Source organism: Macaca nemestrina, chromosome 1 (assembly GCF_043159975.1).
Source record: "Macaca nemestrina isolate mMacNem1 chromosome 1, mMacNem.hap1, whole genome shotgun sequence".
Taxonomy (NCBI): domain Eukaryota; kingdom Metazoa; phylum Chordata; class Mammalia; order Primates; family Cercopithecidae; genus Macaca; species Macaca nemestrina.
Window position 1 is genome coordinate 190,328,467 of NC_092125.1, and position 26,776 is coordinate 190,355,242.

At 49.0% G+C, this 26,776-nt stretch overlaps 3 protein-coding genes and 1 long non-coding RNA gene across 16 annotated transcripts in view; 2 read left to right on the forward strand and 2 right to left on the reverse strand.

Annotated features, from left to right (window-relative positions):
* Window positions 1-214, reverse strand: part of LOC105494884 (SZT2 subunit of KICSTOR complex) — a 62,943-nt gene extending 62,729 nt beyond the window's left edge. For all 8 annotated transcript variants that reach the window (XM_011763822.2, XM_011763819.2, XM_011763820.2 and 5 more), the window contains exon 1: window positions 50-214. In XM_011763822.2, the coding sequence (XP_011762124.2) occupies window positions 50-76 (27 nt within the window). In that variant the 5' untranslated portion in view covers window positions 77-214. The remainder of the gene's footprint in view (window positions 1-49) is intronic.
* LOC105494885 (mediator complex subunit 8) lies at window positions 154-6,088 on the forward strand. Of its 3 annotated transcripts, XM_011763826.2 has the most exons (7): window positions 154-284; window positions 1,617-1,735; window positions 2,391-2,535; window positions 3,040-3,180; window positions 3,368-3,449; window positions 3,809-4,057; window positions 4,927-6,088. In XM_011763826.2, the coding sequence occupies exons 1-7, from the start codon at window positions 279-281 to the stop codon at window positions 4,989-4,991; spliced, it is 807 nt and encodes a 268-aa protein (XP_011762128.1). In that variant the 5' UTR covers window positions 154-278; the 3' UTR covers window positions 4,992-6,088. The 3 variants fall into 3 exon arrangements, with proteins under 3 accessions (XP_011762128.1, XP_011762126.1, XP_070950675.1); XM_011763824.3 differs by lacking the exon at window positions 154-284 and having other exon boundaries at window positions 394-1,735; XM_071094574.1 differs by lacking the exons at window positions 154-284; window positions 3,809-4,057 and having other exon boundaries at window positions 394-1,735.
* On the forward strand, window positions 4,949-26,750 carry LOC105494886 (ELOVL fatty acid elongase 1). Of its 4 annotated transcripts, none has more exons than XM_011763829.3 (8): window positions 4,949-4,987; window positions 24,534-24,593; window positions 24,778-24,968; window positions 25,146-25,226; window positions 25,360-25,416; window positions 25,507-25,612; window positions 25,694-25,830; window positions 26,015-26,750. In XM_011763829.3, exons 2-8 carry the CDS (start codon window positions 24,548-24,550, stop codon window positions 26,234-26,236), a joined length of 840 nt encoding a protein of 279 aa, XP_011762131.1. In that variant the 5' UTR covers window positions 4,949-4,987; window positions 24,534-24,547; the 3' UTR covers window positions 26,237-26,750. The 4 variants fall into 4 exon arrangements, with proteins under 4 accessions (XP_011762131.1, XP_011762129.1, XP_011762132.1 ...); XM_011763827.3 differs by lacking the exon at window positions 4,949-4,987 and adding an exon at window positions 22,134-22,247; XM_011763830.3 differs by lacking the exon at window positions 4,949-4,987 and adding an exon at window positions 22,260-22,666.
* Window positions 17,362-22,029, reverse strand: LOC139362759 (uncharacterized). Its single transcript, XR_011622029.1, has 2 exons — window positions 21,765-22,029; window positions 17,362-21,473 (listed from the first exon to the last, which is right to left on the reverse strand). It is a non-coding gene; the product is annotated as an uncharacterized lncRNA (long non-coding RNA).
* Window positions 26,751-26,776: the final 26 nt, after the last annotated feature.

A 26,776-nucleotide genomic window follows, 5' to 3' on the forward strand; every position in this document is an offset into this window, starting at 1 on the left:
CCTCCCCCTCGGATCTCAGGGCCCAGTGCTGCGTCCGCCCGCCCCTCACCTCCGGCTCGGGGCGCTCCGAGGCCATCACACAAGCCCTCCCGCGCCGGCCCGGGCCTGTGTGTTCCACTCTTGACCCCTGACCTGGCTACCTCGGCACCCGGAAGGAACCGGAAGTGGGTGGGAGGGCCGAGTTCCAGTTTTCTGATTGGTGGACGAAGCCTTCTCAGAGGCGTTTGCTGACAGGAAAACCGGAAGTGGAAATCGTTGCAGTCGCCTCGGCCGCCGCAATGCAGGTGAGAGCCGCGTTGGGAGTGCTAGCGGCTGGCCAGCTTCGGCTACAGGGAGCCAGAGTGGGCTGGCTAAGGAGAATGAAGAGTTGGGACTGAGAAGAGAGGGCAGAACCCACGGCTGATAAGGGAACGTGGGTTGGGGGGCGAGGTTAATTGGAGAGGGAGCGGCGCAGATGAGAGGTGGGGGTGGAGCTCGCCTGACAGAAGGCTGTCGGGCTAAATCCGGAGGGAGGAGGCAGCACTGACTTGCTTGGCGTGGGAAAGGATTAGGTTGTAATACGGGGAGGCCGAGATGCAGTCCAAGGAAGACGGCTCAGGAGGTGGTGGGTTGGCTCAGGCCCTGTCCTAAGCTGCTGGATGGAGGCTGTTGGATGCCGATATAGCAGGGGATCTAATTGGAAAGAAGCCCAAGCAGTGAGGGAATTGTGGGCCGCGGTGTCCGAAAGCTAAGCAGCTTGTAATGTGAGGCCATGGTGGAACCCAGGATCAAGTTCCTGTCAGGCACCTTAGCAGGTTTGCAAGATAGTTTTGCATCACTCTTCCCAGCCTGTGCCCTATAGTTGTTAAGGGTGAAGAAATGGAATAAAACAGGATACCACCGATGGGAAGGAAATGCTTTGCAGACCCCCGGCATTTTAATTTGTTTGTTCAGTGCTTAGAAGCATGTGCGGTTTTGGTTTTCATTTGTCACTTAGTTTCCTGCAGCTGGTAGTCTCAAGAAATGTTATTGGGTTGACCGAGCTTGTGAAAGAGGCACGGGAATATTGACACAGAGATAGATGGGTGCATATTAATTCAGCGAGGAGAAGGTTGAAACATGAAATGATGAGAGCAGATGGAAAGCTGGAGTGGTTGGTGGGGGGAGGGAAAGAGGAGAGCAGGGCTGGTATTCAGAGAAGTCTTCATGAGTAGGCAGATTTCCCAGAGACTGACAAGAGAGCCAGGCTCACAAATGCTAGGATGGAAGAAGCTGGAGTGCATGTGCTACAGAGGTGCACATGAGATAATGATCTGGCATTAGGTTTGTCGAAAATGTCTCAATGAGGGAGTGTAGGGTGTACCTAATACAGAGAAAAACCAGGCATAGATTAGGAGCGGATGGGAAAAAGGAATCAGTTGGTGGAAGTACTTGGGTCAGGCAAACGGTTGAAAGGTCTCAGGGTTGATGCTGTCTATAACCCGAATACCACAGATAGGAAACAACCTGGTTATCCTATGCCAATGAGATCCTGTTACCTGACTGGTGTTTGCACACCATCTCCTTGGCTTTTCAGCCCTCCTTTCTATGTGTCATACTCGTTTATCTGGGTAACCAACCTGTTCCTATTGGTGCAGAGAGAGGAGAAGCAGCTTGAGGCATCATTAGATGCACTGCTGAGTCAAGTGGCTGATCTGAAGAACTCACTGGGAAGTTTCATTTGCAAGTTGGAGAACGAGTATGGCCGGCTGACCTGGTAAGGGTTGCCAGGGCAAGCTAGGGAGGGCTTATGGGTGGGGGGGCCTAGCCTTCTGATGAATAGGACACTTCTAATGATGTAACCATTTATCAGTTTACAAACATCTTTTGATTTGGAAAGAGCTGGGTTTCGTAACATTTAGCAAGTGGCTTCCATGGCAAGGAAGTAGAGAAATGCTCGGTTTCCTAACCCAAGTTCGTTATAGCTTTCAATTCTTACCCTTTGACTTCTCTGGTGAGGAGGTCCTCCTATTACAGCTCTATTTGTGCTGAATCTCTTGCCACAAATATGGCTGAGTCCTTTAGATCCAACCTACTCTGAAGTGTGGATCCTATTTCCAGGCTGGAAAGAAGGATTTTACCGGGTTTCTGAAGTTTTAGTTATAACAGTATAGTCCTATTTTGCCACTGTTCCTCACCTCATTCAAACAATGAACTGGGTTTTTTCTACATCTGTTTCATAAACTGAAACTATGTCCCTCTTTCATAACCCTGTCATCCTTGTTAGTTTCTTCCCACTTAGGCTAGTCATAGGGCTATGAGACTTTTGGGGATAAATCCGAGTGTTCCTAGCCTGAAGGAACTAGGACTATTTTACTAAGAACCACCCAAGGAAGGGGTGGAACATTCTGACACCTGCTTACTGCCAACAGGCCATCTGTCCTGGACAGCTTTGCCTTGCTTTCTGGACAGTTGAACACTCTGAACAAGGTCTTGAAGCATGAAAAAACACCGCTGTTCCGTAACCAGGTCATCATCCCTCTGGTGTTGTCTCCAGACCGAGATGAAGATCTCATGGTAAGAGCAGAAAAAGAATACAACTTGGGAAATTAAGGAGTTTTTTAGGCTTCTTTACTATTTAGGGAAATTAAGTTCTTAGCTGAGAACTTAGAAATAGTTTTGGAGGCCTTGCTTTTTGTTCTTCTGAAGGTGGGAGAGCCACTCCCAAATAGTGTTGTAATAACCTGAGGGGTATGTCACCAAGGCTGGTACCTTCCTTCTCCAACATCTGTCTCAAGCCACAAAGTCTGCCCTTTGGTGACTTTGTCTGTTTCAGTCTTTGAAACGTGGCAGACAGTGATAGTTTAATTTGCCTCTAGGTCTGGTAGAGATAGGGATGTGAGAAAACACAAAAAATGAAGGCTGGAGTAAAGGAGATTGTGTCCTAGGAAACTAGATATTATGTCTTAGGTTGTATTTTCCTTGAAAATGCACTGTTTGCCTGTGGATGGGACTGTATATCAGGCCAGATAGAATCTTCTTGGAGTGCATAGTAGGATCAATAAAATCTGTGTGTTGCAGCGGCAGACTGAAGGACGGGTGCCCGTTTTCAGCCATGAGGTAGTCCCTGACCATCTGAGAACCAAGCCTGACCCTGAGGTGGAAGAACAGGAGAAGCAACTGACGACAGATGCTGCCCGCATTGGTGCAGATGCAGCCCAGGTTGGACTGAGTCACTGCCTTGCTGCCCCATCCCCATCCCATCATGAGAAGCTAGGCATTACCATTCCTGTCTAGTAGGGATGCATAGTTGGTTGCACCTAAGCTGCTTCTGGCAGAACCCAAGGAATAAATTTGTCCATATCGTTTCCTAGTTACCCTAATCTCTGCACAAATTTGTGTGTTACAGAAGCAGATCCAGAGCTTGAATAAAATGTGTTCAAACCTTCTGGAGAAAATCAGCAAAGAGGAGCGAGAATCAGAGAGTGGAGGTATGGTGGACTGGTGGCAAAACAGAGAAGGAGAGGTATATAAGATCACTGGAATGGGAATGGTTTCGAGAGTAGTGAAGTTAGGACACAAGAGTGAACTGCTTTAGGGTTTGCATCCATTCTGTTAGCCTTTTGTATTTAAGGCCAACCCTGAAGCAGTGGAGGAAATGGGCAAAGTAAGAAGAGAGAATTCTGAGATAGGCTTGGGGGTCCTCTGGCTCTTTTTATGGGCTGTGAGGGAGTCTAGATGCTGCTGAATTCAGAACTCTAAACCCTGGCACTCATACTGGTCTTCCAGCTGCCACGTTCAGTCCTGCATCAGAAACATACTTCAGGATCCCCACTTACTTTTTCTTCAGGTCTCCGGCCAAACAAGCAGACCTTTAACCCTACAGACACTAATGCCTTGGTGGCAGCTGTTGCCTTTGGGAAAGGACTGTCTAACTGGAGACCTTCAGGCAGCAGTGGTCCTGGCCAGCCAGGCCAGCCAGGAGCTGGGACGATCCTTGCAGGAACCTCAGGATTACAGCAGGTGCAGATGGCAGGAGCTCCAAGCCAGCAGCAGCCAATGCTCAGTGGGGTACAAATGGCTCAAGCAGGTCAACCAGGTAAGGTGGCAGGGGTTGAAAGGAAGTTGACTTTGAGCAGGGGAGTTGGAGGGAATAAGCTAGATTATCTGGGCCTCCAGCATCTCTAGACCTAGAGATTTTCTCCATTTCTCCTTTGTACTGTGACCCAGGAAATAATTTTCAGAAGTAAAAAATCTCATTTGAGACTCTGCATAGGCACCAGAGAGTGAGGAAGAACTTTGAGTAACAGAAACTGCTCTCATTTCCCATCTCCATCTCACATCTCTGTGTCAACTATCCTTTGGTCCCATTTATTCTGGTATTAGATATGTTGTCAGTGTCTCTTCTTAGGTAGAGAAATCAGTGGTCAGATCTTAAGACCGTTTGGTAGGTGCATTAGGAATTGACACGCAGGCCAGTTTTCCAGTCCTACATGTATTCTTTTCTCTGTATCATGCCTCTCTTGCTCTTGGCTTCCTGCTTTCTCTCCTACTCATTTTTAGAATAGTCTAGATGGAGGCAGCTAGAAGAGTTATTTCCTCCAAGCTGTCTAGGAGAAGGGACAATTAAAACAAAGATTCTGCAGTTCTTATGATATAAAAAAAAAAAACAATGAGAGAAAGTACTCTTTTTACCTGTGACATTAAATGGGGGTCACACAGGTTTAGCTATCTTTTCTAAGAGTGGATGAACAGACTATTCTCCCATATCACTTCTTTCCTCATGGACACCTTCAGGGAGAGAGCTGGGTGAAGAACCATACTTCTGACCTTTGTCAAACAAGGTCAGATGCTACAGAGGTTCTGAGATGATAAAGGAGGTGACAGAGGGAACCTGAGATACCACATTTCTGATTTGTCGTGAAAGTCTTACCTTGCTTGAGATGTCTTTCTTCATGTTCCTTTCAGGGAAAATGCCAAGTGGAATAAAAACCAACATCAAGTCGGCTTCAATGCATCCCTACCAGCGGTGAGTGTGGCTGGCAACCTCGACTCCCTGGTGCTCTTTGCAGAGTTGGGCAGTGAAATTATCTTTTGCTCAAGGCTCACCTAGATGGGTACAATAAAAAGAACATGGGCTTTCAGCAACAGACAAATCCCACTTCCACCACTGACTAGCTGTGTGACCTTGGACAAGTGACCTAATTTTCTGAGCCTGTTTCTCATTTGTAAATGGTGATAATACCTACCTTATAGAGTTGTTGTGAGGATTAAAATGAGGAAATGAATGTAAAGCACTTAGCACAGTATATGAAATAATGGGTATTCAATAAATGATAGTTTCTACAGATCCTTCTCCCCACCACCCTCCACAGTCCTTGATCCAGAACTTACCCTGATCTGATACTGCCTCATGTCAATGGTGAGCTGATGGACACAAGATCAAATAAGGCTTTGCTTATTTCATGCTGCCAAAAACTGTAGCAACCTCTGTGTTCTTAGAGGCACACTGTCTTTGCAGGCCCTCCTGCCCGGTTTTCATTCTGGGTGTCCCTCTAAGGTGCAAGGTGAAGAAGCTTCTGGGTCAGGAAGAAAAAAAAAAATGCCTGCCTACAGCTCTGGTGAAGCTTGGGCCTGCTGTCCTTTCTATGCTCTGAAAAGCCAACTTGGCTCTTACCTGGCAAATAGTCATAAAGTCCCCTATTCTTTACCCCACCCTTATCACACGAGGCTTTCTCAGGAAGTGGCTCTGCCAGGCAGGACTATGTGGGAAAGGGTTTTTTCTTAGCACATGAAAAAGCCCCTTCCCCTGGACTCGTGTTTCTTATTTTGGAGGGAGAAGGGAATTGCACTTCACACTGCCATCAGGGTTTAGTTGACCTCATAATGGTGCCCAGTTTCTCGACTGGCCAGGATGGCTTTCCTTCATTTCCCTAAGCCTGTGGCCCAAATGGTGAACCAGATTGATGGTGGGAGGGGGCAACCCCCACTGCTTTTATAAAGTTGAACAAAGTGAATTTAGACATTCAGGCTAATCTGCCTTTCTTAGTACTTGTTTGTCGGCATGGGCAGGGGTTGAGTCAGCAGAAGTGGACCAGAGGATTCCTCTGAATAAAGTTATTTAAATTGATGTTCACTGGCTCAGGGTTGTCTGACAGTAATTTATGAGAGCACTACATAGGGATCAGAGGCAATTTCAAGAGTGCTGCAAGGCAGTTCTAATTTGCTCTCCATAAAAAAGTTTTCATATCTTTAATTAGCTTTGATCTAAAAATCCTGTGACTTCCCTCCTGCTCATACCTTCCAGCTGCCTTTTTTCTGTTCTCTTCTATCACACACTGGTGCTTTGGCATTTGTTCAGTGCCAAACAAAGTTCTGCCAGGCTGTGGCAGCAAAGGACTGGAAAAGTGGTCCCAGATGTCACATCTGTTACCATTCCATCAAGACGAGGAATGGTATCCACAAAGCTCACTGACCACAATACATAGCAGTAGGGGAGTCTGGTCACCAGCTCTGAGGCAAAGACAGACCTTTCCCCTACTTAAACTCTTCCAACTCATCAGCCTGCTGAGGTGTTCTCTATCTTCTCACCTCTTCCCTTCCCACTGGAAATGTCAAAGCTAACTGGCATATTGGGTAGAGTTTGAGCTGTGCTTCTCTGAAACCCCTGGAGCGTCTATTGGTGACTGTTGCCCTTTACTCCACCAAAAGGTTTCCTCCTATTGAACAGCACCAACCGCAGGATTTTTTTGTGTCCCAGGCAAATACTGACTTCATCCCCGCCATACTATTAAAATGGATTCCTTGTCATCCAAGAATGGAAATGTCCTCTTGCCCCAACAGGAACGTATGCAGGATGTCACCTACATCTTGTTCCCCTAAGCAAACACTCCTTCCTCTAGAGGGACTCCTCTACATTCAGCACTGTAGGAGTGCATGCTCTCATTTTTATCCCCCATCCTCAAAACAATCATTTGGGGTACACATATCTCACGAGTGTCTCCCACTTTGGGGTCCATACAGTCTAGTAAATGCCTCTAGAGAGTATGTATCTCCCACCCCTAACATACTCATTCCCTCAGGAGGGAATACATATAGAATTTCCTTTGAAGAAGGGGACATGACCTATTTACTGCCTCAGATTTAGGATTTGCAAAAGGTGACTATTGGCCTACTCTGGTAACATGCCTCTGTTTTTGACTGCCCTGTTTTGCTTGGAGATCGTGCTTTCTCCTGTTCTTGGGTCCCCTGGAGAAAGAGATTAGGCCATTGTCTCCTAGGTTTGTGTCTAGGATGGAGAAAGAAGCAGCAGCTGTGAAACGTCAAGAGCTTACTACAGGACAGAGTTCATCCTGCTGAAGGCGGAAGCTTATCCAATCAATGTCAGCATAAGGCCCATTGCCTAGGACCTCTCTCCAGTCCTGCCCTGAGCCTGGGATTCAGTCATTGCTGAACCTCTCTTTTGCTCATCGTGCCAGTCACCCCATTCTGTTCCCCTTCTGGTGTTTATTGCTGCCCTACTTAGCTGGTCCACCTCATTCAACCCTTTCGTTTTTTGGGAAACAGCCAAGATAGATAGGTTGTAGCCAAGTGCTCCTTACAACTCCATAGTGGGTCCCAGCATTAGGATTGAGCTGGAGGGGGTGTAATTGCCCACCTCCTCTTGTGCTGCTGCAGAAAAGAAGCTGAACTCTGCAGGAATGCCCCAGTGCGAGGCTGGTCCCTTTTCCCACCCCCTTCTCACCTCCCCCAGGCAGCTGGAAACAACCTCTCCCTTTGTCTGAGCTTCTTGTACAGAATAATCCTCCTTATGGACAATGTATTCTCTGTGCCCTGTGGACACAGGAGCTGTGTAAGCTGATCCCAGCACCAGGCAGGACGGAGGCTGAGTCCTTCCAAACGCCCACCCTGGGTCAGCTCCTGATTACAGTCCAGATGAACTACGAAGGGGTGCACATTCTCTTCCATCTGCTTTTCCTATCTGCTCCAGAATTAGGGAATAGCCTACTGAAGTGTAGCATTGGGCCAGAAGTAGGAACAGGGACTGTGGTCTTTTTCTGCTCAGTCTTGAGGGTTCACAGTGCCTACTTATGGAGGCTCGATGTGACTCTTGCCTGGAACCTTGAACACACGGGGACTAACCCTTGGAAAGGGCTTGCCACTGTGTAGATGGGGCTTTCTAATTGGAACAGAAGGCAAACTCCAAACCATCTGACGAGACCGTGGTGCCCCATCACTTCAGCATGTGTTTTGTCCCACAAGACAAAGTTCCTTTCTTCCCTTTAACTACCATCTCTTGTTTTTGAGCTCCATGTGTCACTGAGGCAGCTCTTGGATTCCTGTTGTGGTCTCTCAATGAGTCACGTGCCATTTGGACATGGCAGCTTCCCTAAGTACATCATGGACAAGGCACCTCACTTCCCTGAGCCTCAGTTTTCTCACTTGGTGGTCCCAGTGATCCTTTTTAGGTCTAAAGTCTGTGGCAGTGATTTTCAAACCCATTTATCCCCAGGTGTTTTGTTTTGTTTTGTTTTCCTTGATACATAACTGTTACATAAATAGGCCAAATTTTCCTAGATGAGCCCCCAAGTCCCTCAAACTCCTATAAACTGTTCCTGATGTTCCCTCGCTGTCACCTACACCTTAACATACCAACATCCTTCAGACCACAACATTGAAACTGCTTTCTAAACATCTTTCTCTAAGTGAAGATTCATCAAAGAGATGGTAAGTTACCACAAAGTTATCACAAGTTACAAGTTCTGACATACCTTGTGTGTTAGAAGTCACCCTCCCACTCTCAGACATCTCTCTCTCCCCAGGCAAGATATATGTACCCAAGACACTCCTCCAGTAGAGGCAATAAATTATACTTTTTCCACATGAAGATAACCTTTCCTAGTGAGTCAAATATAAAGTGCCTTGGGATGCTCGTCTTCCTGTGTTTTCTCTACCATTCCAATGCCTTCCCTAATTCTAACCCTAATTTCCCTTGTTTGTGGTCATTTTGATGCTTCATCTTTTCTTGCCCACATTCCCCATGTAGACATCCTTTGTTCTTTTTTTTTTTTTTTTTTTTTTTTTTTGAGGCAAGGTCTCACTCTGTCATCCAGGCTTGAGTGCAGTGGCACGACCACCTCTCACTGTGATCCTGCAACTCAGGTGATCCTCCAGGCTCAAGTGATCCTTCCACCTCTCAGCCTCCCAAGTAGCTGGGACCACAGGCCTGTGCCTCCATGCCCACCTAATTTTTTAAATTATTATTTGTAATGGAGACAGGGTCTCTAGTGTTGCCCAGGCTGGTCTCAAACTCCTGAGCTCAAGCGATCCTCCCACCTCAGCCTCCCAAAGTGCTGGGATTGTAGGCGTGAGCCACCACACCCAGTCTATCCTTTGTTCTTTTTGCCAATTTCTCTGGGCTACATTTCATGGCCCTAGATAGTGCCATTTTAGTGTCTCGTCCATTTTAAAAGATCCTTCTTGACCCTACATCGCCTCTCACTGACTCACAGCCATGCTCTTGAAACACATTGCTTAGAATCACTGTTTCTTTTACCTCCCATTCACTTTTTAACCCCTGTGTTTGGGCTTCTACTTCCACCATTCCTCAGAAACTCGGAGATCACTGTTGACCTAGTGACTAAACCCAGAGTTTTTTCAATCCTCATAGTAATGTATCTGCAGCATTAATGCTGACCATTTCCTTTAGTCTCTTTCTCCCCCATGGTTTCTATGGCACACGCTCTCCTTGTTCATCCCCCTCTCTAGCCATTCCTTCTCTGCAGCTTTTGGAGTTTTATACTTCTGCCTGCTTCTTAAATGTTAGTCTTTAGCACTTGTCCTTAACCCCCTTTTCTTCTTATTCTGCCTGCTTTCTCTGTGACCACCACTTTTATGTGCATAACTTAAGTGAGTTTTATTTTCAGCTCAGACCTCTTTGCTGAGCTGCAGATTCCTAGTGGATATCTCTACCTATATGATCCACAGCTGGTTGAATGTCCAAATCCAGTTATTCTAGCCTACATACCTGTTTTTCTTCTAAGCCAGGAATATGGAAACCATTCTAAACTATTCTCCCTCTGGGTCCCCAACCCCCTCATACCTAATCAGATACTAAATCCTACCAATTCTGTCTCCACCCTGTCCTACAGTTTAGGCTCTGGGCCTTTCTTACTAAAAGTATTGTTCAGACTCCATATCTCCAGCCGTGCCCACTCTAACTCATCTTCCAAAAGGCTGTTAGGTCTTTCTAAACTGCAGATCTGATCTAATTACTCCCCTGATTAAAATCCTTTATCTTCAGTCCTGCCCACTTTAACTTGTCTTCCAAAAGGCTGCCAGATAGGTCTTTCTGAACTGCAGATCTGATCACATTATTCCTTTGATTGAAAGCTTTTTGATAGTTTACTCCCCATGTGTGCCAGGCATACTGAAAATCACAAGATAAAATCATCCTGGAATGTTCATTTTAAGGGTAATTTAAAACAATACACATTTAGCATGTATTATTATTATTTTATTATTTTGAGACACGGTCTGTCTCACTGTCACCCAGGCTAGAGTGCAGTGGTGTGATCTTGGCTCACCGCAACCTTCACCTCCCAGGCTCAAGTGATCCTCCCACTTCAGCCTCCCAAGTACTGGGACTGCAGGCACGTGCCACTATACCTGGCTAATTTTTGTATTTTTGGTAGAGGTGGGGGTATATGGACCCATCATACCTGGTGGGTGGGTTGGTAGGGGTGGGTGTGCCAGGCATACTGAAAATCACAAGGTAAAATTATCCTGGAATGTTCATTTTACTTAAGAGTAATTTAAAACAGAGACCACACATTTAGCATGCATTATTATTATTATTTTATTTTGAGACACTGTCTCACTGTGTCATACAGGTTAGAGTGCAGTGGTGTGATCTTGGCTCACTGCAACCTCCACCTCCTGGCTCAAGTGATCCTCCCACCTCAGCCTCCCAAGTAGCTGTGACTACAGGTGCATGCCACCATACCTGGCTAATTTTTTAATTTTTGGTAGAGATGGGGTTTCACCACGTTGCCCAAGCTGGTCTCAAACTCCTGAGCTCAAGTGATCCTCCTGCCTCAGCCTCCCAAAGTGCTGGGATTATAGGCGTGAGCCACCATGCCCAGCCAGCATGCATGCATTATTAAGATAAATAGTCTTCAAAGAATTCCTACTAGTCTGAACAGCTTCAGACTAAGCCACCAGATTCCCTAGGGATATTTACTTACTCGTGTTGGCCATTACATTTACCTCATTGGAAAAGCTTAAAAAATAGCTCAGATTTTCTGGAAAGGCAAGTAAGATTCTGTGTGATGCAGCCCCCTGCCTCCTTCTTCTTAGTGTCAATGCCACCCACTCAATTCCCAGGCCGTCCACATTGCTTGCAGTTTCCTGAATGTGACAGCTCTTTCAAACCTCCATTCCTTTATTCCCACTGTTCCCTCTGCATGGAACACTTTGCCCTATCATTCTGTCTGACAAATACCCAATCTTTCAAAATTCAGCTCACAAGTCACCCCACTCTCGCTGGTGCAGTGGCTTACGCCTGTCATCCCAGCACTTTGGGAGCTGAGGCATGAGGACTGTGTGAGCCCAAGAGTTCAAGACCAGCCTGGACAGCACAGGAAGACCCTGTCTCTACTAAAAAATTAGCCAGGTGTGGTGGCATACACCTGTGGTCCCAGCCACTTGGGAGGCTGAGATGAGAGGATTGCTTGGGCCTGGGAGGTCAAGGCTGCAGTGAGCTGTGATTGTGCCACTGCACTCCAGCCTGGGCAACAGAGCCAGACCTGTCTCCAAAAAAAAAAAAAAAAAAAAGTCACCCCCCTATGTGAAGTTTTTTAGTAACCCACAACTCAACACTATTCCCAAGGTAAGATTAATTACGTCCTCTTTTATGCTCCACATTTGTACCTTGTACAAACTTATTCTAGCTCCTGGTGCACTTTATTGTCTCCCAGGTTCAAGCATCCTGAAGTTTGAATCCCAGCTCTTCCACCTGAGAGCTGAGTGATCTTAGACAAGATAATGTGTGTGCCTGGCATACTACAGCATCTAGCCCATCATAAACACCATTAATGGTAGTGCTACTATTATTATTACTATCATGATTTGTTTGTCTTTGGAGAAGTAGTATAAAATAACATTTTGGTTTAAAAAGCAGGTTCTTGTACCAGACTGCCCCAGTTCAAATCCTAGCTGTGCGACTTACCAGCTGTGTGGCCTTGAGCAAGTTAGTTCACTTCTCTATGCCTTTGTTTCCTTATTCCTGGGGTCGATAACAATGGCTATTTCATAGGGTTGCTGCGAAGTTTAAATGGATTAATACATATGAAGTGCTTAGGATAATGCTGACAACAGTAGAAGCTCAATACATATTATATATCCATAGGGTAACATCTGGAAATCTCTGCTGTCAGTGATTGTTGCTTGAATAAATGATTGACCAATTCCTCTAAGAGGTCATAACCTCTCCTTCCCTCTGCAGCTCCCCTGTGCTCATGTCTCAGGCACTTAGCCTCAGGAGACGCTTTTTGTGCATACTTCATCCCCCATGGTATCTCCCTAGTAACGTGCAGAGTAGGCACTGGAGCAGTTTTACATTGGATTACCTGACATAAGTCAATTTCAAATCTAGTTTTGTGAATTTTATTTCTCCCACCTAGTTGTTGCCTACATTCTTTCATTAAGAAATTGTATCCTTTTGACTTGAGGCCAAATGACAAGACCTCTCACCTGAAATATTGTTTTTCATGCCTTCTGAACTGTATCTCTTCCCTGTCTAAACTAGCTAACCACTCAGTTCCATAGTCTTTCTACAGTCTGTCCCTAAAGGGGGCCCTTCACCACTCATAGCTTTCTCTGTGCAGTTGTGATGAATTCTTGCCTCGCTTGTCTGTGCTTGCTGGGTCGGGCTCAGTTCTTTGTGGGTGGCTGTGTGTAATTCACTGGAGATCAAAACCAGAGCTCTTTGGTGCCATGCTTGCCTCTCTTCCCACCACATTGACCACCAGTCCTTCAGACTTTGTTTTGTCATGGCATACTCCACGATTCTTGCCACTTTGCCATAAGTGCTCTCAGCTGTAGCCATAAGGACATAGCTGGGAGTCAGGTGTTGCCTTATACCTCCGGGGCTTACACATGCTCTGCCCTACGCAGAACGCCCTCTCTTTTTCCTGCTCCAACCCCCTTATTCACCTGATAAATAATTCATCCTTCTAGTTCAAATGTCACCTACTCCTGTAAAGTCTTTCCTACTTCCTCTCCTGTACACTTGACCATTCTTAAACTGTACCTCTCCTGTGCCCCGTACACACTTCCATTCTCGCACCCATAGTTCTATTGCAGTTTATTTATTTTCAAGTTCATATCCTGCTTTGGACACTTATCCACTGTGTGACCTTAGAAAGTTACTTCACTTCCAAGAACCTCAGTTTCCAGCTCTATAGGATGGGATTATAGTACCAACTTCAAAGAGCACCTTCAACAAAACGTATTTAAAGTTAGTAGCTCTTAATTTTCTACCAGATAAAGTCCAAGCTTCTTAAAAAGGCCCTTCAGGCAAATAGTCAACACTCAAGTGGTAACTGTTAGTCTCTTCTACTTTCTCCTGAGCAATCTCATTTTTATGTGATGGTCTAGTAGACTGTTTTGATTGCAAGACATTATAATTAAACTAGCCTAATAAAAATTACAATTAAACTGGCTTAATAAAAAAACAAAAAAAAAAGAATCAGCTGTATTTGGGTTATGTGGATGGCTCTAGGTGGGCTCAGAGGCTCATGTGTTGTCTGGACTCTCTGTCTCTGCGTTTCTCCACTCTACATTATTAGAACTCATCTCATGGGAGAGCTCTGGTTTCACTTGGATTATGTGCCGTTAGGAGCTTGGCCTGGGAGGAAGTAGGGAAGAATACCAGCATTAATGAGCCAATGGGGTAGGGAATTTCTCAAAGGAAATGAAAGCAGGGGATGGGAAAGTTTCTGAATACAGCCAAAACTAGAGCTACCACACTCCAGTCCACTTTGTGTGGTTTCACCTCTATATAGAGAATCCTCAGATTTTTTTTCTCAAGTTCCGTCCTTTCTCCTGAATGCACAGTATTATGTTTTAGATTGCTTGTTGAATGGGCCATCTCACCTCAAACTCAGGATGTCCCAAACTGCATTCATTTTCTCCATCCTGCCCCACCTGAGTTATGCAGCTGGACATCTGCTGTTAGTTCTGGGTCTTCTTTCTGCCGTATCCCCTTTTCTTCCTTCTCACTGCCATTCTTCTAGGTCAGGCCTTTGTTATGTCACACCCAGACCTCTGAGCTGGCTCCCAGCTGGTATCCCTGCCTTCTTCTGCTTTCCTCTTGATAATATATCTTACTCTTGCCAAGTTTGTCTTTTTTTTCTTTCTTTCTGAGACAGTCTTGCTCTGTCACCCAGGCTGGAGTGCAGTGGTGCGATCTTGGCTCACTGCAACTGCCACCTCCCAGGTTCAAGCGATTCTCCTGCCTCAGCTTTCCAAGTAGCTGGGACTACAGGCACATGCCACCACGCCCACCTAATTTTGTATTTTTAGTAGAGATGGGGTTTCACCATGTTGGTCCAGGCTGTCTCGAACTCCTGACCTCAAGTGATCCACCCACCTTGGCCTCCCAAAGTGTTAGGATTATAGGTGTGAACCACTGTGCCCATCCCCAAATTTGTCTTTTTAAAGCACAGTGGGGATCATATCAGCCTGCCACTTAAAATCTTCAGAGACGGGCTGGGCACGGTGGCTCACACCTGTAATCCCAGCACTTTGGGAGGCCGAGGCAGGCACATCACGAGGTCAGGAAATCGAGACCATCCTGGCTAACACAGTGAAATCCCGTCTCTACTGAAAATACAAAAAATTAGCCGGGTGTGGTGGCGGGCGCCTGTAGTTCCAGCTACTCGGGAGGTTGAGGCAGGAGAATGGCGTGAACCCAGGAGGTGGAGCTTGCAATGAGCCGAGATAGCGCCACCACACTCCAGCCTGGGCGATAGAGTGAGACTCCATCTCAGAAAAAAAAAAAAAAAAAAAAGAAAGAAATCTTCAGAGACATCCCAATATAAAGTAAACTCATTTTTTAAAATTCAAAACATTTCATGATCTGGGGCCACTCATTAACCTTCTATCATATGAAGGCCTTTCATTAGCCATATCCTTTAGCCCAAGGGTCCCCAACCCCTGGGCCATGGACCATCTCACCTCAAACTCAGGATGTCCCAAACTGCATTCATTTTCTCCATCCTGCCCCACCTGAGTTATGCAGCTGGACATCTGCTGTTAGTTCTGGGTCTTCTTTCTGCTGTATCCCCTTTTCTTCCTTCTCACTGCCATTCTTCTAGGTCAGGCCTTTGTTATGTCACACCCAGACCTCTGAGCTGGCTCCCAGCTGGTATCCCTGCCTTCTTCTGCTTTCCTCTTGATAATATATCTTACTCTTGCCAAGTTTGTCTTTTTTTTCTTTCTTTCTGAGACAGTCTTGCTCTGTCACCCAGGCTGGAGTGCAGTGGTGCGATCTTGGCTCACTGCAACTGCCACCTCCCAGGTTCAAGCGATTCTCCTGCCTGTTAGGAACCAGGCCACATAGCAGAAGGTGAGTGGTGGGCAAGTGAGCAAGCATTAACGCCTGAACTCCTCCTCCTGTCAGATCAGCAGCAGCATTAGATTCTCATAGACGCGGGAGCCTTATTGTGAACTGTGCATGCAAGGGATCTAGGTCGTGCGCTCCTTATGAGAATCTAATGAATGCCTGATGATTTGAGGTGGAACAGTTTCCTCCTGAAACCATCCCCCTGCCCCTTGCCCCCCACATCACCCCACAAGCCCCCATCCTTAGAAAAATTGCCTTCAACCTCTGATTTCAGTTTATCTGTTAAGAGGTGATCATAGAACTTACCTTACAGGATGGAAACATTCGAACATATGGAACGCAGCTGGTTTCATCCTTGCCAGAAAAAGTACTAATAGAATAATAAGTTTCTCATTCCCCTCTTGGTCCTTCTCATGTGTCTTCTGGATCTTACCAACTCCCTTTCCTCCATCTTGATAGCATCCCCTGGTTTGCCCCCTAACAAAAAGCCTCTCCTTTTTTCTCTGCAGAGCTTTTCCTGCAGGTTCTGTCACATCCCTTTCCCCCTTTCTAAGTTTCTTTTGTTCAGTTCAATGAACAGTGAATGATACCCATAGTATGTAGGCACTGGTTGCCCACTGATGGATCAGACGTTGGCCCTGACCTTTCAGGGGTCCAGGCCAACCCTCAAATTCCAGAAGATCCAAAGAATGTTTGCATGCCGTCTCTCCCCTCTGCCAGCCCGATGTCTTTCCAGCCCTGGTTCCTTCAGCCAAGGTCCCAGCCTGCTTTGGAAGAGGATACCAACTAGCTGGCTGGGGCCCAGGGACATGCAGAATTATTAACTGGCAAACTCTTTGCCCTCATCTTCGCTCTCCCATCCTCACAGGCTAACCCTCCCATCACCTCTTCTGCGTGGGTACTGTGTAGGAAGTGTCCTTTGTCCTTTACAGGATGGAAAATGGAGAAGCTTGACACAGCCCCCAGGAGGCTGCTTCCATCTCCACCTGCCAGTTCTGTTGCCCCTCAATCTGGACCTTCAGTTCCTGTTCATAACTGATACCCCATCTCTTATTGTGTTTTCCCTCCACTCTTCCACTCACTCACTCACTCATGAACATGCAGGCGTACCTTTTTCCATTTTTTTCCTCATTGCCATTTCTGTTTCTCTGATCCTACCTCCATTTAATATTTGTGCTGAAACATATAAAGCCTCAGAAAATCATGGGAATCGAGTTCATACAGATAGTGATTTTCAGGCTGAACTTCTGGAGAAACGACATCCATGGTTTATCTTCTTGAGAAAGAGGATGGAGACGGGCCCTTTGAAGAGCAGTGAGTGAGGAGTGAGTCAGACAGGGTGGGACCTGGGGGAAGTCGCCACCTCATTTCCCATTAGTCAGGAAGGCTCCATGAAAGGGATGGAATTTTAGTTGTTGGACTGGGTTTCTTTTCCCCACTGTACCTGGCCTTCATCCTTATCAAACCTATGAGTTCCTTGACCTCTTCAGTTTCTCCAGTTTATCAGTGTACCCTTGGTTTAGTTTAGTCTACTCAGCCTTCACTGAACCCTCTCCCAAGCAAGGCCTTCCATCTGGCTTCCCTACAGATCCCTATTTCCGCTTTACTGACTCCCACTCACTTAGCTCTGCTGGAGAACATCACAGCCTTCTAAACTGGTACACTCCTTATGGTCTCCCACCCAGCGTGGCCTTCCACTCTGTTCACCAAGCTTTCCCAGCATTCCATCATCAGCTACTCTAGACTGTACCACTTCCCTACAATTCCTTATCCTACCACCTACCCATCCCCCACGTTCAGCAAATACCTGACATCTGACTGAAGGAAAAAATAGACTCCTTTAGACAAAACTCCCTCAATTTCCTCCCATTCCACTGACGAACTTACTCTATTTCCGTTCTCCTTAGCCAGAGGCTGCTCTCTTAATGTGTATGCTGGATCCCATTGTCTCTCTCCACACAGCATATAAACATGCTTCGGCCTCTTCCCATTGAGAACAACCATCTAGCATCAATCTGGAGGTGAGAGCCAGGCACTGATATTTTAAAAGCTCCCCAGTTGATTCTAGTTGCAGCTAGGGCTGAAAAATGAACAGAATAAAATCCAGTCTTCTTATTATGGCATGCAAGGCTCTTCATAAACTGACTCATGCCTTTCTTGTCCTTCCATATGCCCTCTGAACTGGAGTCATACCAAACCACTTAGCGTTCCCAAATCCGCCACATCTCTTGCTTCTATGCCTTCACATACATGCTTCACTCTGTTTAGAATGCCTTTCCCTGCTTTCTAGAAAGTGTCTTTTTTTTTTATTTTTTTTGAGATGGAGTCTCACTCTTGGCGCCCAGGTCAGGGTGCAGTGGTGCAACCTCGGCTCACTGCAACCTCCGCCTCCTGCCTTCAAGTGGTTCTCCTGCCTCAGCCTCCTGAGTAGCTGGAATTTTAGGTGCCTGCCACCAGGCCTGGCTAATTTTTGTGTATTTTTTAGTAGAGATGGGGTTTCACCATGTTGGCCAGTCTGGTTTCAAACTCCTGACCTCTGGTGATCCACCCACCTTGGCCTCCTAAAGTGCTGGGATTACAGGCATGAGCCACCTCACCCGGCCTAGAAAGTGACCTTTAATGCTCAATTAAGTGTCATTTTTGCGTCATCTTCAAGAATTAGCCTCCACACTGAGTTAAGGTGCCCCCGCACACCAGTGCTTTCATAACCCTCTGGGTTTATCTCTATGGGAACACTCACCACATATATAATTGCTCATCTATATGTCTGTCTTTCCTATCAGACTGAGTGTTTTGCAGGAACCCCAGGGCCATGAAGATGCCATTTGGTAGGATTTGGGGCTAAGTGGTCTATATCAGATATTTAAAGATGCTTGCTCCGATCCATTTTTGTTCAGTTTGCCAAACTGAACAAAAGAAACTCAGGAAAGGGGAGAGGGGTGTGATACAACCTGGGACAAGAGCTGAACAACTGTCTTTGAGCATGTTCATTCATGTAATCAGTCAGCATTTATTGAGGGCCTGCCATGGTCATTTACCAATATGGTCCAGGTAAATAAATACACAGTTGAAGTTTCCTATCACTACTGCGTTTGGCCTCTGGGATGGTTTCATCATCTACAATAGTCTGCTTTCTTTGTCTCTAGTGCACTCTTATGATGGACATTTAATCCAAAATCTCTCAATAGTGCTCTCACAACAGTGGTTTGCACAGAGTAACTGTTTAGGAAATATTATTAAAATAATGCTCATGAATCTACATATAAGTATGTACCTTCCTGATATTTTGGGCACTTTCCCACCTTCTCCATTAAATGTTGAGACAGAAACAGTGCTAAGCACTTTACATGTGTTATCTCCTTCAGTCTTCACAGCAGTCCTATGAGATAGGTACTCTTATTGCTCCAATTTTATAGAAGTTCAGCAACTTACATAAGGTCACACCCAACATCACTGGAGTATGCCTGGAACACAGGCTTTCAATAAATATTTATGGACTCAGTGATACTGTTCCCAAGGGAAATGGAAAGGCTTTCAAATTCTTATTGTCTTCTCCCCTTGACTCTGGTTCCCTTGGCCTCTCTTCCTTTCCCACATCATCCCATTCACACTAACATTCATTCAACAAACGTAGAGGGTCAACTGAGTACCAGATAATGGCCAGATGCTGGAGATACAGAGATGACAAAACATGGCCCATACTGAGAGGAACTTATAGTTTTGCGATGCGGATAAGCAGATAATTACAATTGTGGGAGCAAGAGGAGGGAGTGATTTACTGCCTAGGAGACCTGACTGTTCCTTGTGCTGAGCCAGGGGGCGAGGGTTGAGGGGGGTATGAAAGATGCTGACATCCTCGGGGAATGGTTAAAGCACTGGGTGGGGCCCAGGAGAGTGTCACAGGTAGAATGAGAGGACAAGGCGGGGACCAGATCAGTTAGGATCTTAGTGTTGGAGCTTTTTAAATAGTGAATTCTTCTGCCATTTCCTTTCAAGGGTGGGTACTAATGGGCTGGGTCATATCTGTACTTTGGCTCAGACCTCTTACCTAAGCTCTAGGACTAAACTTTCACATAGCTATATCCCACCATTTGTGGAGTCATTTATTCATTTATTTAGAGACAAGGTTTCTGTCATTCAGACTGGAGTGCAGTGACGTGATCTTGGCTCACTGCAACCTCCACTTCCTGGGCTCAAGTCATCCTCCCACCTTAGCCTCCAGAGTAGCTGGGACGATAGGCATGCATCACCATGCCTGGCTAATTTTTTGTATTTTTTGTAGAGCCAGGGTCTCACGATGTTGCCCAGGCTCAAACTTGTGAGCTCAAGTGATCTGCCTGCTGCGGCCTTACAAAGTGCTGGGATTACAGGCGTGAGCCACCATCCCCAGCCTATCCTACCATTTATGAACACCTTTTTTTTTGTCGCCCAGGCTGGAGTGCAGTGGCACAATCTCAGCTCACTGCAACCTCTACCTCCCAGGTTCAAACAATTCTCTTGCCTCAACCTCCCGAGTAGCTGGGACAACAGGCGTATGCCGCCACACCCGGATAATTTTTGTGTGTGTGTGTGTGTGTGTGTGTGTGTGTTTTAGTAGAGATGGGGTTTCACTGTGTTGCCCAGGCTGGTCTCGAACTCCTGAGCTCAGGCAATCCTCCCGCCGTGGCCTCCCAAAGTGCTAGTATTACAGGCATGAGCCACCGTGCCTGGCCTGAATATCTTATTCTCCCAACCACCACGTCTTCCGAATTCCCTCTTTTTTTTTTGGAGACGGAGTCTTGCTCTTTCGCCAGGGTGGAGTATAGTGGCTCGATCTCGGCTCACTGCAACCTCCGCCTCCCAGGTTCAAGCAATTATCCTGCCTCAACCTCCCGAGTAGCTGGGATTACAGGCATGCGCCACCATGCCCGGCTAATTTTTGTATTTTCAGTAGAGATGGGTTTTTACCATGTTGGCCAGGCTGGTCCTGACCTCAGGTGATCTTTCCGCCTCAGCCTCCCAAAGTACTGGGATTACAGGCTTGAGCCACCGCACGGGGCCGATTCTTTTTTCTATTTTTTGAGAGGGAGTCTCGCTCTGTCGCCCAGGCTGGAGTGCAGTGGCTGGATCTGGGCTCACTGCAAGCTCCACCTCCCGAGGTCAGCCATTCTCCTGCCTTAGCCTCCTGAGTAGATGGGACTACAGGCGCCTGCCACCACGCCTGGCTAACTTTTTGTATTTTCAGTAGAGACGGGGTTTCACTGTGTTAACCAGGATGGTCTCAATCTTCTGACTTCATGATCCGCCCGCCTCAGCCTCCCAAAGTGCTGGGATTACAGGGATGAGCCACCGTGCCCGACCTTTTTTTAAAAACTGTGTTTATTTTCCTTGCGGAGCAGGGCTGCCCCATAGGCAGTGTGCCCAGAGTAGCCCAGATTCCCAAATTCTGTCCACACTTACACAATCCAATCCTGCAAGCAATTATTAGATGGTTGTGTGCTTCTGTTCCAGGGGCCGCTGGAGGTAGAAATTCCATTTCACTAAAATCTACTCCGTCCTTTGCACCCACTAGTTGAGTCCAGTTAGTGAGTGTGGAGGTGGGGGCTGGGGTGTAGAATAGATAAATAAATATATAGAGAGCCAGTCCAGCTGTCTGGAGGAAAGCTCGACATTGTCCGCCTCTTCCAATCCCATCAGTTGCCACATCTTCTTTGGTCAGGCTGGCTTTGTCACCTGGTCTCCTTCCTGTGCCCTCCTCACACTGGCTGCCAGAGTAAAGTGATTAAGCCAGAGAGACTGCAAGCCCCATGAGTGCAGGGACGCTGGGTGGTCCATAAACGTCTGATGAATTTATGATACAAGCCTGATTATAGTCTCCTCAAAAATCTTTACTGTTTCTCCTCTGCTTCTAGAATAAAAATCAGATCGCTCATTTGGCCTTCACGACCTACTACATTCAGCCGCAGTCAGCTTCATTTCCCTTTTTTCCTTTCACTACCTCGAAGGCCAGTTTAGCCAGTGATTCACTATGCTTGCCCCGGGCCACTTGTATCCTCCCACCTCCATTCCTGGCAGCCCTCGCAGCAGATCCTAACGCTTAGGGCTCCTCAAGTGTACAGGCTCGTGAGGCTTCCCTCCCGCAAAGACCAGTCCGTCCTCAGCACACGCAGTGTGCTCCCGCCCGCCGCTCTGCGCTCACCCTGCAGGAGAGGGAGCTCTTTGAGGGCAAGGCCGAACCCTCCCCCGAGCCCTGAGCTGGGCCTGCCGCACACAGATGCGCGGTCCTGCCGGGGAGCAGTCACCCGGGGACAGGGCCGGGTCCGAGGCTGCACGTCGGGAAGAGACGGCGTGCTCCCGAGGTGGCCAGGCCGCTGTAATCGGCCAGGGCGGGCCCGAGCGGTGAGGGAAGAGGTGGGGAACCCGGGCCGCGGCGCTTCCTGCCGGGACCCGGCGGCCCGCCCCAGCCTCTGCCCCCGCCCCGGCCGAGCCTGCGCTGCCGGCCTCCGGCCCCGCTGGCCGCCCAATCAGCGGGCGCCCCCCGCGCGGCCCGCCCCTCCCCCTCTGGTGACAGAAAGTCGGCCCAGCAGATGAGGAAGTGGCAGGCAGGCAGGCTGGCCCCGGGGACTTCTCTGTGGCCCTGCTCCCTCCAAGCCCTCCGCCGTTGCCCGCCTGGCCCCTACGGGTGAGTCTGGACCTTCCACGGGCTCTCCACGTGCCGGCGCCCCCTGCCTTGCCAGCCCGGCCCAGCTCTGCCCTGCCCTGCCCAGGCTGTGGGAGAGGCTGTTCCCGGAGCCAGTGGGTGGGAGGTCCCAGCTCCCTGGGGCCGGGCCTCGCCAGCACCCTCCTTCCCCCACACCCCCGTCTCTGGCCCCCATTTGCCTACACCCAGGCCTTCCTCCACCACCCGTGCTTTTACCCCTCTCCCTCCTCCTCTCCCTTCCCTCCCCCGGCTCCCCCAACTTTGCCAGGCTCCTTTTCCTTTCGATCCATCTTAAAGGAAGGAAGGGACGGGCTGAGTTCCCCGACGAGGGACACACCCAGATTTTCCTGCAGCTTGGGGAGAGGTCCTCCCAGGAGCCTTGGTCCCTCCTGGTCTGCCGGGTGTGTGGGTTGATCTTGGGGGCTGGTGGTTGAGAGATAACAGGCTGGCTGGCTCCCATGTGTCAGGGAGGAACCTGTGTTGGCGCCCTCGCCCCGGCCTGGGCCCTGCCGGGGATGGGCGGCCAGCAAGCCCGATGGTGGGGGAGCAAGTGAGGAGGGGATCCGAGCGTGGCCAAGCAGCGCGCACACGTGTGTGAGTGGCCCCGCGAGTGAGCCCGTGCGTGTGCCTGGGCGGCGGCCGAGCTGCGTGAGGGCCGGGAGTCATGCGTGTCAGCCCACGGAGGTGCTGGGTGGTGTGTCAGGCAGGAAACATGTGTGCCAGCCCTTGGCGTGGCGCCTTCGCCGTTGGGGGTGGAGAGCTGGGTGAGGGGTGGATGTGGACCGCAGGCTTGGGGCCTGACCACGGTGGGCCTAAAGAAGCCCGGCCTCCTGGAGGTGAGGGGTGTGCGGGGCGGGGAGGTGACAGAGGTGCGCCTCTTCACTTCGCACCTGCACAGGTGCTTCTCTGGAAGCAAGGAGTCTGGGGCACCTGCTCCCCTGGGCCCTGCTCTGTTCCAAGAATGCCTTGTCCCTCAGGGATTGTCAGTACCATGCTCTCCTGGGTCTGGCCAGAGGCTTTTATGTCCCTGGAAGCCTTCCCCCGACATTCCTTTAGGCCCTGAGGGGGAGGGGGCCTAGCCCATTAGGGCCCCTCCCTGAGGGAGGGGAAGATTCCTGCGACCTCCCCCACTCCACAACCCCCTCACATGCCACTGGCTTCCCTGCCTTCCCAGGAAGGGAAGAGTGACTGTACCCATTCTGAAGTAGGACAAACTGAGAAGTTCTGGCCAGCTTAGGAGAGGATGCTGGGTGTGGATTTTCAGCAGTGCTTTGGGCCGGGGCTGGGGCTGGGACTAGGGTCGGAGGAGGTTTCTGGCTCAGAACCTAGGACCTTAGTTCATCAGGCTGGTCCCGGGTTGGTGGGTGGTGAGCCTGGGGCTTTACTTGGCTTTCCCAATCCTGGTGGGTCCTGCTTCCCCAGGCACTGACCTGTGGCCTGGACCCACCCTCCACCCCATGCGCAGTACAGCGGGGGCGGGCAGAGGGCGGGGCTGCTGCCAGATCTAGTCAGACAGGTGGAGCCGCCGGGGCAGGAGTCTCAAAGAGCCAGGCTCCAGGAGAGGAAGGGCTCTGCGAGAGGAGAGAGGAGAGCGCTGGAGAGGAGAGGCTGGAGGTGAGAGCCCCGGGAAGGCAGAGGAGAAACGTAGGGAGATGAATGTCCCAGCACAGGCAAGGAGGAATCCCAGGATAAGGTTCTGGAGGGAAAAGAAGGGCCCAGGGAGGTGAGAGTCCTGGCAGGGGCAGGAGGGACCCTGGGGAGAAGAAGAGAGTTCCTGGAAGGGTCCAGAGGGACGGGAAGTAGAGAGGGCAGGAGAGGAGAGATTGAAGGGGAGAATCCTGAGAGAGAAGAAAGACCCAGAGCTGGGGGGGTGAGGGACTCGGGTGAGGAAGGGAGACGGATTTCAAGAGCTCCCTGTTGGTGAGAAGGTAAGACTCTCCAATAAGAGACCTGGAATTGAGAGTCCTTTTGTGGAGGAAGAGGGGAAGGGAGGCCAGGAAGTAAAACTGTGGAGAGGAGAGGAGAGGAGAGTAACGTGTGGAGAGGAAGGGTAGAACAGCCCTTCCCAGGCAGGGAGGACGTGTGGGGAGCAGATGCCTCAACCAAACTGCCTCCTCCCACTAGTTACCAGTAATTCCTTCCTTTCACTGTTCTGTCCTTTCTGCAATGAGGCATTGGGAGTTTTCTTGTCTGGTTCTGTGTCTTATCTCTGTGGGATGGGGGTGTGCAGTGGGCTCTGTCTGACATCCACCCTCTGTACCTCCCCAGAGTCCTGAGCCAGGATGGAGGCTGTTATGAACTTGTACCAAGAGATGATGAAGCACGCAGGTAAGACACTGTCCACCAGCCCTTTCCTCTCTTCTTTCCCAGGATCCCTGGATCTAGGGCTGTCTTCTAATGGAGAGTTCCTATGAACCCCTTGACCCTTTGCGACCTGACCTCATGTCTGTAGACCTAATGAAGACCCTTCAAACCCTGTGACTCTTCCTGATTCTTTGACTCTTATTCATAGATCCCCGGATCCAGGGCTACCCTCTGATGGGGTCCCCCTTGCTAATGACCTCCATCCTCCTGACCTACGTGTACTTCGTTCTGTCACTTGGGCCTCGCATCATGGCTAATCGAAAGCCCTTCCAGCTCCGTGGCTTCATGATTGTCTACAACTTCTCACTAGTGGCACTCTCCCTCTACATTGTTTATGAGGTGGGCCCCTGGGATGCTGGGCTTTAATTTCTGTCAGCAGGATAAGGAGCAGGCCATAGAGCCAGAGCATGGCATTTCTCCTTTCCAGAGAGGTTCAGATACATGTCCTCAGCTAGTGAAGGGGAGGGATGACTGGGAAGGGAGAACTCTGGTGGTCTAATCCACATCCCTTCCTAGTTCCTGATGTCAGGCTGGCTGAGCACCTATACCTGGCGCTGTGACCCTGTGGACTATTCCAACAGCCCTGAGGCACTTAGGGTAAGTAGAGGCTGGGGCTAGGTCATAAGCAACCTGGTAGATATGACCAGTTTGGGGCCTGTGCTCAAGGCCCAATTTAGGGAGGCTCTTAGAACAGCGTATGAGGTCCTAAGGCTATCCCAACTTCTTGCAGATGGTTCGGGTGGCCTGGCTCTTCCTCTTCTCCAAGTTCATTGAGCTGATGGACACAGTAAGTAGTTATATGAGATGTGAGAACTTGTGGGGAGAATGAGGTGGAGAGGCCCAGGTTCTGAATCCCCTTCCCTCACTCTTCTCTCAGGTGATCTTTATTCTCCGAAAGAAAGATGGGCAGGTGACCTTCCTACATGTCTTCCATCACTCTGTGCTTCCCTGGAGCTGGTGGTGGGGGGTAAAGATTGCCCCGGGTGAGTGGTGAAGGCCACTATGGGAAAGGGTGGGCACCAGAGGCTGGACTCTGCTGACCCTGTCTTATTGTCTACTCACAGGAGGAATGGGCTCTTTCCATGCCATGATAAACTCTTCTGTGCATGTCATAATGTACCTGTACTACGGATTGTCTGCCATTGGCCCTGTGGCTCAACCCTACCTTTGGTGGAAAAAGCACATGACAGCCATTCAGCTGGTGAGGGGCTTGGCCTGACTTACCTATAACCATCCCCCCACATTCCTAGCCTGGATCCTCCCTTTATCCAGTCTGTCTCACCTTTGACCCCATCTCTCCCTACTCAACATTTCTCTTTCTCTATATGCTCTTCCCCTCTAGTTCTCTCAGTATTCCCTCTGACCCTGACCTTTATCTATCCTAGATCCAATTTGTCCTGGTCTCACTGCACATCTCCCAGTACTACTTTATGTCCAGCTGTAACTACCAGCACCCAGTCATTATTCACCTCATCTGGATGTATGGCACCATCTTCTTCATGCTGTTCTCCAACTTCTGGTATCACTCTTATACCAAGGGCAAGCGGCTGCCCCGTGTACTTCAGCAAAATGGAGCTCCAGGTATTGCCAAGGTCAAGGCCAACTGAGAAGCATGGCCTAGATAGGCGCCCACCTAAGTGCCTCAGGACTGACTGCACCTTGGGCAGCATCCGTCAGTGCCCTCTCCACCTACACCTGTGACCAAGGCTTATGTGGCCAGGACTGAGCAGGGGACTGGCCCTCCCCTCCCCACAGCTGCTCTACAGGGACCACGGCTTTGGTTCCTCACCCACTTCCCCCAGCCAGCTCCAGGGATGTGGCCTCATTGCTGTCTGCCACTCCAGAGCTGGGGGCTAAAAGGGCTGTACAGTTACTTCCCACTCTCTGCCTTAAACTTGGGAGAGGAGCACTCAGGGCTGGCCCCACAAGGGTCTCGTGGCTTTTTTTCTCACAGAAGAGGTCAGCAATAATGTCACTGTGGACCCAGTCTCCCTCCTCCACCCCACACACTGAAGCAGTAGCTTCTGGGCCAAAGGTCAGGGTGGGCGGGGGCCTGGGAATACAGCCTGTAGAGGCTGCTTACTCACTTGTGTCTTAAATTAAAAGTGACAGAGGAAACCACAGAGGCTGTGTGTATACATGTGTAA

What these genes read in the sequence shown, in the direction of transcription:
- LOC105494885 (XM_011763824.3), top strand. Translation starts at nt 1,380, where the DNA reads ATGGGAAAAAGGAATCAGTTGGTGGAAGTACTTGGGTCAGGCAAACGG. An exon ending in TTGGTGCAGATGCAGCCCAG is followed by an intron (nt 3,181 to 3,367) that starts GTTGGACTGAGT and finishes TGTGTGTTACAG; the next exon opens with AAGCAGATCCAGAGCTTGAA. An exon ending in GGCTCAAGCAGGTCAACCAG is followed by an intron (nt 4,058 to 4,926) that starts GTAAGGTGGCAG and finishes TGTTCCTTTCAG; the next exon opens with GGAAAATGCCAAGTGGAATA.
- LOC105494886 (XM_011763829.3), top strand. Translation starts at nt 24,548, where the DNA reads ATGGAGGCTGTTATGAACTTGTACCAAGAGATGATGAAGCACGCAG. An exon ending in ACAGCCCTGAGGCACTTAGG is followed by an intron (nt 25,227 to 25,359) that starts GTAAGTAGAGGC and finishes AACTTCTTGCAG; the next exon opens with ATGGTTCGGGTGGCCTGGCT. An exon ending in GGGGGTAAAGATTGCCCCGG is followed by an intron (nt 25,613 to 25,693) that starts GTGAGTGGTGAA and finishes GTCTACTCACAG; the next exon opens with GAGGAATGGGCTCTTTCCAT.